This window comes from Triplophysa rosa, linkage group LG11, assembly GCF_024868665.1.
Source record: "Triplophysa rosa linkage group LG11, Trosa_1v2, whole genome shotgun sequence".
NCBI lineage: Eukaryota > Metazoa > Chordata > Actinopteri > Cypriniformes > Nemacheilidae > Triplophysa > Triplophysa rosa.
In genome coordinates this window covers 12502153-12514711 of record NC_079900.1, presented here as the reverse complement: position 1 = coordinate 12514711, position 12559 = coordinate 12502153, and the positions used below count along the sequence as shown (strand labels likewise).

The following is a 12559-nucleotide window of genomic DNA, read 5'->3' as shown; positions in this document are numbered from 1 at the left end:
TAAATATGATTAGATTAACCGTAGGCCTTTCATAACGCGACAGCGCTGTGGGTCCGTGGGCGGCTGTAGACTACACCCCTACCACCGGCGATAATGGTACGATCCAGCTGCAAGCGCAAGCACATGTAAAATTAGAAAAACAAGTAATTTTTGTGTTTGTTCGAAAATCAGAAATTCTGAAGCAATTACCCAAACACGTATAATTACAAATGAAACTGAGAGATAATTATCCATTTGTGATGTACTCGTGAAAATTGAAAATGAAAGTTTGAAACCAATTTTCATTTGATTAATTTTGATGGTGAAAATAGAAAAAAGAACTGCAAAGCGTTACATGGACCCTCAGAAACGGGCTTGGTCCTTTATTGAGGGCTTTTTATTGCTGTGCACTTTGCGTGACCTTGATGGTGGTTTACCTTTGTAAAATTGGTGTCACTTTACAAGCCTGCTCCTGGTGTAGGAAGCCCCAGCCTCCTTTTTCCTTTCCTTGTTTTTGTAATGCATGTTTTCACCAATCACCGTTGATGTGGTCATTTGGTGAGTTTTTAAAGATTTTGGCTAGATTATGTCAGCCTAATAAAACAATTTATGTTTGTACGATAACTCGCGTCTCTCTTGCCTTTCCTTGTTTTCCATTGCATTGGGGTGGCGTAGTCGCTATCGGTAAAAAGGCCATGTTGCTACAGTAGTATAAAATTCTTGTTTCTTATTACAAGACAGTTTTGTTGCACGGAGTGCGTGTGCTGCAATAACTGACAAAACTATAAATAATATCGGTTATTGAAAGGTGTTCATGAATTGTGTGTCAAATTGGGTATTCATAAAACAACATAAATCTGCGTGATAGAAATTTATTGACGTTGGTGCAAAAAATAAACGCTTAAATATTGCATTGCAGAAGAGTTAAAATGTTAAAATAAACTTGTGAAAGATCCTACATCTTTTCAATACATCCTCAATAAATACATTTTCATTACCCAATATAAAAATGTCCCATCAAACTATAGTCAAACATTTCAACATAGATGCTTATCTGAGATGTTTCTCTGTATATTTTTTTATACAGCATCCCTGAAGTCCTTCCTATCTAACTCATCTGAATGCCTTTATTTAGTTTTTTAATCTTTAGGGACACAAAAATCTTCATTCCCACTGGCCTGGTTATTTATTCAAGTATATAGGAACGTTATTCAAGTATCTACAGCTTAGAAACAAACAGAGGTGCCGCTTTGGTACATGATAAAGAACATTCCAGATGGCTCTTTATAATGGAAAGAGACTGGCAGAGACAGTGCAGCGCCTGCCTCTTTAGCACATCTCAGGTCTCTTAGCTGCCCGGCAGCGAAGAACTTTAAGGAAACTGTCAATTTTGTGCGAGTCCCTGCGGAAGCAGGACAGTAAGAAATGGAAGTTCACAAGCTGAGAGGTTTTATCCTGACCGAGACTGTTTGTGTAAAAAGGGAGATCGGGCAGGTCATCTGAAGATGAGCCCATCTGAAGAGAAAGAAAACAGGGACAATAGGAAAGATGAACATCTAGGAAGAAAATCAGATCAGCCTTTTTTAAATAAAATTTGATTTTTTTATTGTTCAAATTTGCTTTATGTTGTCCTCTTTTGATATTGAATGTGTATGAATATATTGAGACCCACCTTATGAACGAGATGCTCCAAACCTGTTCCCAGACTTCTGATGTTATCCTGCAGCTCTTGGGTCTTGCTGTTAATAGTGTTGCGTTCTGGGTGTGCCAGGCTGGATGCCTCAGAAGAGAGAAGAGCGAGGGGATCGGACCACGCCAGCAGTAGAGAGCGAGCCAAAGACAATAACTCGTCCTCCTGCAGAAACAAGAACATAAAGCTTATAAATGAAACCATCTATGCCTTTATATGTAAGATTATAAGATTATCAATTCAAAACATTAAACATCATTCCCAGTGTTTGCTAAATTCACAATGTAGATATAATGTTTCTAGCCTGCCGTATTAGCCTACTTTCTGTAATTTTTGTATCCTCTGTTGGGTCTGTAACCACAAAAGTGACCACTAGATCGCAATAACAAACATGATAAAATGCACTGTTTGTGGACAAGCAAAAATAGAAAAGTAGGTGTACTGTAGTAAAGTGTGTTTGTACCGGAATTCTTAGGGCTTGATCTTTATCGTTGGGAATTTGGAGGGAGGATGTGTGACACATGGACGGACGCGGCATCATCATCCTTCCAACAGGAGGAAAATGAGAATCCTGGGAAGAAAACAGACATTTGTAGGTGTCAGCATCAATAACAAGAACCAGTCAATATTTCCAGGGAATAATCTTGCATTCAGACACCAATCTCATGTTAAAGGGACAGTTCACCCAAAAATGAAAGTTAATTTATTTACCCTCGAGTTGTTCCAAATCTTTAAACATTTCTTTGTTCTGATGAACACAGAGAAATATATTTGGAAGAATGTCAGTAACCAAACTGATTGACTGCCATAGTAGGGAAAATAAATACTATGGCAGTCAATGGGGGATGAGATCTGCTTAGTTACTGACATTCTTCCGAATATCTTCCTTTGTGTTTAGCAGAACAAAAAAATGTATACAGGTTTGGACAATCTGAGGGTGAGTAAATGATGACAGAATTTTCATTTTTGGGCGAACTATCCCTTTAAGGAATAAATGCATATTTACATTAATCTGAAATTACATATTAAAGAGAACATTCGGTACTGACCAGGTCATTGGTGAGAGAAGTGCTGAGGGAGTGTAGCTTGTCTGAAAGCTGAGAGGCTCTTTCCAGTAAATCATTTAAACCAACAGCATTGATGGAGACAAAGACACACATCAAAACAGTCACTGAAAAGAAACAAAGAGAACAAATAGCAATAAAAAAACGTTATCAAATAGGGAGAAAGAAATGAAACATGAACAGAAAGTAAAAAATAAATAGTGTGAAACCACTGGCAATCTGAATATACACCACCAATACACAACGCACACTTACCTGCAAAATACAGTTTAGACCCTTGACGTTCCATTTGAACTTTTTTCTTTTTTTCTCTTGCGTAAATCTTCGCTTTCAGCTTTCCTCTCTTGCACTCTCATTCGTTTCCTTGTCATTATATAGTCTCCCTCATTCTTGCATTTGGATATGCAGTCAGTCTTACACTCCAGGTGTGTTTTGCGCCTAAACTAGTTCAGTCCTGAATCTAATGAAAAACATTGTTTTGAGGGTTTGGTTAGTCAATAGTGCTAAGCTGCTTGACCAGATACACAAGGGCCATGTGAGGTCACTCAGAGGAAGTGCCATTTAAACATCTTTTCCATACCAACCCGAGGGTCAAACTGGTTTGAATATGGAGCTCATGTAGTTGTGCTTGATGATCTGTGCATGTACCTGATACAATTTTAGGAGACAAATGTTTTAAGCCAAAGAAAATGGGGATGTAAAATCAAAGAGTATTTCTGAACGTGTTTACAAACCGTAGTAAAAAAAACCCTGCTCTTTGTGCTATATATTCAGATGTCAGGAAATTCCTTTGTCAATACCTGGTCCTAAATACCGTTTGTTCAGAACACACACACAAAGAAACCCCTTGAATGTTTGCTGCAAAGCTCGTATTTCATTTCCCCTTGCTTAAGAAAGTCTCACCTCTAGCTCTCCTAGGATTTAAACCCCGACCTAACAATTACTATTATTAATGTTGAACATTTATTTTTTATTTCATTCACAGAGTTACACTGTTTGAAAACCATACAGGACTGAAATATCATATCAATTCTTTTATACTGTTTCTTTTTTCAAAACAAATGTTTTAAAGAAATGAAACATTTCACACACTGACCAGTAAAATTAACACAGACAAATTAGTGTATCAGTGTTTCACAGATACCTGTAGTCGTCTGTATTAAATAACAAGTAAGCCAATAAATAAATAACCCCTTTCAAATAATCACCCTACACTACAATGTCCATTGCACAAGTGTTGACTGCATAGGGACATTCACCCCAGGCCTCCGGTGAAAGAGGAGTGGAACTTGAATGAACAGTAGTTTAAAGCTCTAGATCCAGACAGCGTCACGTCACGACTGCAGAACCAGGTAAGTTTTTTGTCGACATTACATGCATGCTGATTTAATTAAAAGGACTTTAGCTCGTTGGCGGTGTACATGCATATGAATGTACAAATAAATTGCTTGCTCACCACCAGACAAGATGTTCTCAAGTCCTCAAAGGTCACACTTAAGTGCAACCATCAATTAGAGATAAATTGATTTTTTTTGTTCAAAGAAAAAAAAGTGTTTACATCATAGGCTACTCTTTTGATTAAGTCAGACACAGAGACACAATCTTAATAGCTGAAAGCATATGTGACTTTAGTCTTGACCAGAGCCATTGAGAGAGAGAGTCGCGTCAACTTCGTTGACTCCAATGGAACAGTTTTTTCACAGCAATGGAGGCTCTCAATAGTTCCCGGAAGTTAAGCATGGAGCTGCGACTAAACAGACCAACTGAGGTAAACTTCTAACCATTTAAAGACGAAAGCCATTTAATGAATAAAAAATGAAAGAAATAAAGCATTTAAAGAGAAAACATAACTTCCTGGAACTATCTGAAGGCTCCATGAATCCCCAAGTCGGGAATTTTGTAGACTTAACTATATTTTGTATCTCGTTTTTTCCTCACGAACACACAACGCAATTGTAAAATTCAAAAATGAAAATTGTGTCATGAATTACTCCCACTAAGTTGTTCCAAACCTGTATGCATTTCTTGCATACAACTGACAATTTTGGGACATCATTGACCACCATAGTAGAAAAAATTATAATGGTAATCAAATTAAATTCTTCATATCCTTCTTCCCTTAATTCTTCAAAACATCTCATTTTGTGTTCAACAGAACAACAACAAAAACAATACAATATTTTTTCATACTATGGTAGTCAATGATGTCCCAAAATGTCAGTTGCTTACATTTTTCCAAATACCTTTCTTTGTATTCATCAGAACAAAGAAATTTATACAGGTTTGGAACAACTTGAGGGTCAGTAAATGATAACAATATGTTGGGGGGATCGAGTAAATTTAGTGAATTTACTGAAATACTTTCTGGACATATTGAAGAGGAAGCATTTAAAAATTAATTCAAACAAAATATAGTCTAGCTACTTAAGCAAAATTCTGTACGATTATAGAAAATGAATTATTTTGATCCTAATGACAGTTGTTTCATTGTTTTAACCTCACGAATTTTGTTATATTTATACTTAAAACAAAGGAAAAACAACAATAGGTCTTAATATATTTTGCAAGCAACTCACAACTGAAATACGCGAGTAAAGTCCTGCAAATAAAGGTCATGAAAACACGCTGCCAGTAGGTGGCGCACGTTTACAGTCCATGACAAAACACGACGAAAAATTGTCACTTTTTCAAGTTTCTAATCATGTATGCTCTACTCTAGTGTGCTTCATTATGTGCCTAAATGTCAAAGTACCACAGTAATTTGACTCTGGTGAGTTTTTCATGTGAAGCAATACTCTTTAAATAAAAAGAGAAATGCAATGGTTTCTATGCTAGGTTAAGATGAACCTGGGCACCTTTTGATCTCTTGCTCATGTACACATGTGTGCCCTCTCACATTCCCCCCTCCCCTGTGTACTATGTACACTCCTCCTCCCACTTGCAAAGTGTAACTCTCCATTCTCTCTTTTTCCCTTGTATACTTGCACATGCACAGTAGCAGATAGGCTACACAATTCAAGCTCACACATACACACCAACGCCATGTCGGACTCTGAGACTGCAGCTTCTACCGAGACCCCCGTCCCAGCACCCTGTGTGGCCATCAAGGCAGATTTGGACAAATGGTAAGTGATTGGAGTATGTACTGTTAAAGCGGTGTATGGATCTGATAAAGATTTGTTAAATTATTTTATTACACAAAGTATTCTGTGTATTCTATGTAGCCTATTCCCATCCATTCTGCATGGATAATGTTTGCTAAAGTTAAAGTATGGGATCTGAATGGCACATTGTGTTGGCTATCCAAAATGGAGGGAGTAGAGAGGAAGACCAGGGTTCTGCAGCGATGTCTTTTTCTAATACAATTAAGTTTTGTGTGTTTTTTAAATGCTTTGATTGGTGTCCGTTTGATTCATGTTGGCAGCATCAGCGAAGCCGCTCATTTAGGGGATTCTGGGATTTCTTCAACTTCAATTCCTCCTCACGGCTGATTGGCTGTTGAGAATGTGCCTACATCATGCTTTTCCCTTCTCTTTCCTCCATTATTCCCTCCCCTCGCACCAATCTTTTCCGCATTAGCGGATTTAGCTTAGATTTTATATCACGCAAATTCATATTGGGATTTCTGAATTACACTTTTTCACTGTACTAGTGCACTCTTCTGACCATTGACAACCTCCATTACTCAAGAAGTATTTTGAGCACAATCCCCACACCCACACACCCAAAAGGGCCTTTTTGCTGCCTCTGGTGTTTGTAGTGTAGACAAGTCTGGGCCGTATGCGAAACCAGATAAGGTTGCACATACCCTGACCTTTGGTATGTGAGGACCAGATAGGAGGGGTGTGGGTTAAAGAATTTACCCTGGACAGCACGTTTAAATAATGCATAATATGCATGAAATGCATGAAAGCATAAAACTGTAAGACCAGTTTGACCTGTATATGATCATTCGAGAAGGTTCTGGCTGAAGACCTGCATTCTCGGTGCTGCTGACTAGCTAGATGTTTAACATCCCAACCAGTGATGTATAAAGTACCCAAAAGCAATACTTGAGTAAAAGTACAAATATCTTGCCAGAAAATGACAAAGTAGCCTTTTAGAATATGACTCGAGTAAAAGTCTTAAAGTAACAGATAACTATTGTACTTAAGTATCAAAAGGCCTTTTTTATATGAAATCTACTTAAGTATTTAAAGTAAAGTTGAAGCAAACGTTGATAAAATGTTTATATTTTTAGCATATAGATAAAAAATGGTGCTTACATAGAAATTTACAACTTTGAAAAAGCCCTGTCTCAAGCTCAGTAGTTTTATCTAGAAAAACATGTTGCCAGATTGCTAAACTATAAAAAGACAAGTTCAGAAACCACATCTTTATAACTTTACTTTATAACTTATAACTTCATAAAAGGACAGTTCCCTCCCACCCCCAATATTATCCCTCTAAGAGAACAACTTGGAACAAAATCAGAACAAATCTGTCTGGCCCTTACTTGTTTCTTTCCTTGCATTTCCCTTAGAGCAGGGGTCTTCAACTACTTTTCTTTGAGGGCCAGCTTCCAAAAGTATAAATAGGATGCGGGCCAGTTTTTTACCATATTCTCATTTCTTCTGTTATTTATTGCATTTTGTTCCTTTTATACTGTTTTTTTTGCTGTTACTTTAGGCCATGATTAAAACATGCACACAAATATTGCATCCAGTATTTGTGCCTTTTCATGATATTAAATTAAAAGGGATATTGTCTTTTTAACTGTATTTTATATTCCTTAATGCATTACTTTACCCAAAAATTGCTACTAATTTATTCACCCACAGTCCTCCAGTACATCGAGATGTGGGTGGCATTGTTTTTTCAAGAAGATATTTCTGAGGATATTTGGTTGAATTAATTAAAGTTAAATCAATAAAAGTAAAAAACGCAAATACATTCAACACAAAAGTAATCCCTGCCCCTTGTGACGTTAAATTAGCGTCTTATAAAGCGAGTCGATTGATCTGTGCAAGAAACTGAACGCTATTATCACATCTTCGGGTGAATCCAATCGCATTCATGTGCCCCACGCACTTATAGGGCAGAGCCTCAGCCTTTGTATAGTGCGAGTTCTGTGGGAGATGAACAGCTGTTTTTCGTAAATATAGCCGTTATACATAATGAATGCAGTAATAAAAACAACACCGTTTTCCCTTATCTGAGACAACCGTTCACGTGGTGTACCCTTCCTACAGTTAGCCTACTTTCAAGGGCACAAAACGCGTTTTAGAACACGACCTATCGCGTGTGCAAACCGATTACCTGTGGCTGTGCAATGCATTGCTGATTATAACGTTGTAAATAACATTAAGTTTCTTGGACTGACCGATCAAATCGCTTTATAAGACGTAAAACATTATGAGCCGCGGGAATTACTTTCGTTTTGTATGTAGCAGCGTTTTGGACTTTTAAAGATGTGGCGTCTCAGGAGGACGTGCAATTAAAGCACACCGTTCTTAAAGTCTCCACTTATTTGAAATGTTAAGGCGGGCCAGGAAAAGATGATTGGCGGGCCGTATTTGGCCCGCGGGTTGACTAGCCCTGCTTTAGAGTAACAACCCAGTCATTTGATAATTCATTGAAACTGAAAATGTTGCTGTTTATCTTTAAAAGAAGCAGCACATTAAAACCTCGTGTTGAAATTAACCGCGGTGAGCACCTTTTTGCACTTGCACATTGAGCTTTAACCAATGATTGGTTCAGCATCGTAATAAGCCCTTTTCACAAGGACGTCACTTAACTTCCGCCTTTTCGCAAAGCAGTGTATCATAACATCCGTCTTGCAACAAACAACAACAACAACAACAACAACAAGAACTTCCGTTTTGCCGTCGTGCTGGAATTTAACAATAGTGAGAAAAAAACTGACAGAAACGTATTCCTACTTATCCTAGCACCTTCGCTAACACAAAAAGAAAAGAAAACACCTTCATAAGCAAACAGGTACTGTTCAACGAAGAATTTGTATCCTTTCTCTAGCTTTGATCTTGTCGAGCATCTCTCTCCTCCCACTCTGCTTGTCACAACGTTGTACTGGGCGCTAGTTCTGAGGCGCTAGCGGAAGTAACTTCTTCTTGAGTTTTACTGGCAGTTGGCAAACCAGCTTATAGGTGCATTATCGCCACCTTATGAACTGGAGTGCTAGCGGAAGTAATGATACACTGCTTCGCGGCAGAACGGAAGATGCGTGACGTCATGTGAAAAGGGCGTATGGTGAGCGGATCGCCGACTTGTCGGTTTAAGTTCTGTTTCTATGCTTTTATTTTGTAGTAACGAACATGCTTAGGGGAACTGTGTCAGAGTAAAAATATACATTTTGTTCAGGAAATGTAGTGGAGTAAAAGTATAAAGACTCAAGTAAAGTACAAATACTCCCAAAAAATACTTAAGTACTTTTACTTTGTTACATTACAACACTGATGCCAACTAAGCTGACCACCGATATAGCATAGATATGTATAGATGCCTGTGTGTCATTGATCACATTCGTGTGACATGTTCAGTACACTGGGTCAAATTCAGAAGTGTAAAGTACACTTGACACCTGGTCTAAACATGCCACCATGGCCATCACATCTGATATCACAAGGGTTTCGGTTACGACTTCAGAAGGTAGCAGTCATACAGTGAGGTCTGCATTTAAAGGTGCTGTGTGTAATTTTTTGGAGGATCTATTGACAGAAATGCAATATAATATACATAACTATGTCTTCAGAGGTGTATAAAGACTTTAGATAATGAAGCATTATTGTTTTATTACCTTAAAAAGAGCTTTTTCTGTCTACATACACCGTGGGTCCCCTTACATGGAATTCACCATGTTGTTTCTACAGTAGCCCTTAACGGACAAACTGCTCTACAGAGCGCGTTTCGTAAATACGTTATCTCCTTAAGGCTAAAATTCACTACAAGACTTCTGGTCAGATTTTGCCCAGATTTTCAGTCTGGACTTGTTGCAGAAAGTCTGTGCCTGTCTACAGATTTTATCAGTTAGTGTGTTTCTATCTGAAACTTTCAAAAAGTCTGCAAGTGCATGATGTCTAGTTTTAAAAAATCTGTTCAAATTTCAAAAGTCTTGTAGTGTATTCCAGCCATTAGGCAAAGAAGCAAAAACTTGGCGACATTTTAGCCCTGTGTCAGCCACCATAGTGCTTTAAAGGGAGGGGTGGAGTGAGCCATTGGTTGCAATTTACAACCCCACCAGATGCTGCTAAATTTCATACACTGGACCTTTAAACATGTAAGCAGTTGTGTGTCCTATAGGGTGTCCTTCCAAGTATGATAATGAGACACAAACTCTCTTTTAATCTTTTACACTTTTCCTCTTGTTTGTTTGCATGCCTGTTCTTGTGGTGTTTGGAATGTATAATTGCAGTTTTTCAGAAGCCGGACAATTACAATGCACAAAAAAATTTGACTTGTCTTGACATTTAAAATTAATTTTATATCTGTTGTTGAACACTACAGCAGTCAAGGAGTCTTTTAAAAAGGTCTTTCTAACTACTCCTGTATAAGATTAGAGCACTCCTGGGCCGTGCCCTCTTTCTTTTTGCATTATGTATGTGAAGGAAGGGCCACAATGTAAATTATTCAATCTTTATTTGGGGACAATGATCATTGTTTGGGTGTTACCTTTTGTCTTCAATTGATTCTTGACTCTCAAATTCAAATGACCTCATATATCTTGCAAGGATTGTGAACATTTATAAACCAATGTCTCCCTCTTAAAGTAATAGTTCACCCAAAAAGAAAAATTCAAAAAGAAAAAAGGAAAATCATTTACTCGCCCCCGTGTGATCTCAAACATGTATGACTTTCTTTTTTTGCAGAACACAAAAGAAGATATTTTGAAGAATATTGATTACCGAACAATGGTGGTACCCATTCACTTCTATTGTATGGACACAAAGCAATGCAAGTCAATAGGTACCACCTTTGTTCGGGTACCAACATTTTTTAAAATATCTTCCTTTTTGTTCAACAGAAGAACGAAAGTCATACACGTTTAAAATGACCAAAGGGTGAGTAAATTATGAAGAATAGGATTTCCACTTGGGGTGAACTATCCCTTTAAAACTGAACATTCTTCCAGACCAGTGATGCCCTGAACTGGTTTATGAACAGAAATGAACACATATTTACGCTCTTATGAAAGCCAGCTTGTCTTTCAATTGATTAGTGTTGTGTTGACATGAACAAATTTCGCAGTGGATCCCCCTTCACGATGCATGTCTTCCCTCTAAACTATTAAAATGGTTGCCTGTGAAGAGGAAATGCCCTTGGCAAGTGCAGTGCCCCCACATCACCCGCTACATCTTTCATCACGTGGCTCATTACAACCAGCCTGCACAAACCTCTTTCTATTTAAATTGACCAGCTGTGTGTTACGTCACCGTTCGCTGAAAAGAGAGAAAGCGCTGTTATGTCAGCGCTGGAGATGCAGCAGATGATATATGGGGGAGGGAGAGACCAAGACTGCTTTCTGAAATGGGGAGGAGCTATCTTCATTTTAGGTCACGACATCATCCTCTTCCATCAGCGGTCATGCCTCTTATCCATTACCTGTCTGCAGCAGCTGCTTGGTTGCCTGATCATGTGATTCTGAGCCCCTGTTCACATGGATTATCTCTCGCATTCTGTCTCTTTTTATCCCCCTTCTTGCTGTCGTTCCAACCCTCGCTTTCGCTCACTCTAATGCAGTGTGTCAGTGTTTGCTTTTGTGTGGAGAGATTCTCACAAACTCGCTCACACAAACACACGCGTAATGTTTCATGCAGTCCTGAGTCCAATCATTAAATAGTCAATGGATATACAGTATGATGTAGCAAAAACCCAAAGTGATTTGACACGCAACCAAATGTCCTTAAATGACTGCAAATTTATTTTCTAAATATTTAATTATGCTTTTTAGCTAAAAATAGAACAATAAAAAAACAAGAGTGCAGCGTAGATGCATTTTATCATTAATACTAAGATTTTTGTTTTATATATTTATTATTTTTCAATTGATTTCTCAAATAGACCCCCCTAAAAACGTGCATGAAATAGAAAGTTTATACCGTCAGACCTGCAGGTCTTATCATTTAAAGTATTTTTTATTTTAAAAAATGTCTGCATGGACACATTCATGTGCTGGAGAAAGTAACCGTCTGTTTTGTGTGTTTCAGTGTAAAGGAGAAGGGTGGGGAAGCGTGCAAGGAGCTGATGGAGGCATTTGCTGCCTGTGTGAAGAGCAATGCTGAAGCGTCATGAGGAGCTCAACATGCAGAAAAGGTAAGGCACATCCACCTGCTGTCTTCATTACCCTTTACATTGTTAGAACAATATTTTATTAATGTCATCTCAGCAGGTGTACCATGTTTAAGTTAACCTTGTTTTTTAAATGTGGAACCATCTGACCATATATAGCATCACACAAAGTGAATTATTTTAATTGTTCAAAAATGTAGTCATGGATTCTATTGACCGCATTTTTTGTCATTTTTATTGTCTTATCATGCTTGTGCTTATGTCTTTTATCAGAGGTTTACTGAGTCCTCCACCTTCCCAGCATTCCCTGCGGCTCATGGCACTGGACTAAATGATTGAAATGGGGTTTGACAGCAGAGACTATTTGTGTCTCTTCCTTTCACTACCCCCTGTGTGAAGCTTGAATGGATTCCTCCAACCACCAATCTACCTTCCCCTTTTATGGCTGATTGTATTGATCTGGTCTGTAGACCGTTTAAGAGATGTAAATTGTGTCTCAGATGCTTACAAAATGGAATAAAGATTTTAAAGTGGTTCGACA

The 12559-nt window shown here is 38.1% G+C and overlaps 1 protein-coding gene and 1 long non-coding RNA gene across 2 annotated transcripts; one reads left to right on the top strand and one right to left on the bottom strand.

Annotated features, from left to right (window-relative positions):
• Positions 1-841: 841 nt before the first annotated feature.
• prl (prolactin) lies at positions 842-3099 on the bottom strand. The gene is made up of 5 exons (XM_057346047.1): positions 2989-3099; positions 2719-2840; positions 2133-2240; positions 1652-1834; positions 842-1494 (listed from the first exon to the last, which is right to left on the bottom strand). Exons 1-5 carry the CDS (start codon positions 3020-3022, stop codon positions 1309-1311), a joined length of 633 nt encoding a protein of 210 aa, XP_057202030.1. The 5' UTR covers positions 3023-3099; the 3' UTR covers positions 842-1308.
• Positions 3100-5690: 2591 nt separating this feature from the next.
• LOC130561954 (uncharacterized) lies at positions 5691-12559 on the top strand. The gene is made up of 3 exons (XR_008963879.1): positions 5691-5858; positions 11937-12042; positions 12292-12559. It is a non-coding gene; the product is annotated as an uncharacterized LOC130561954 (long non-coding RNA).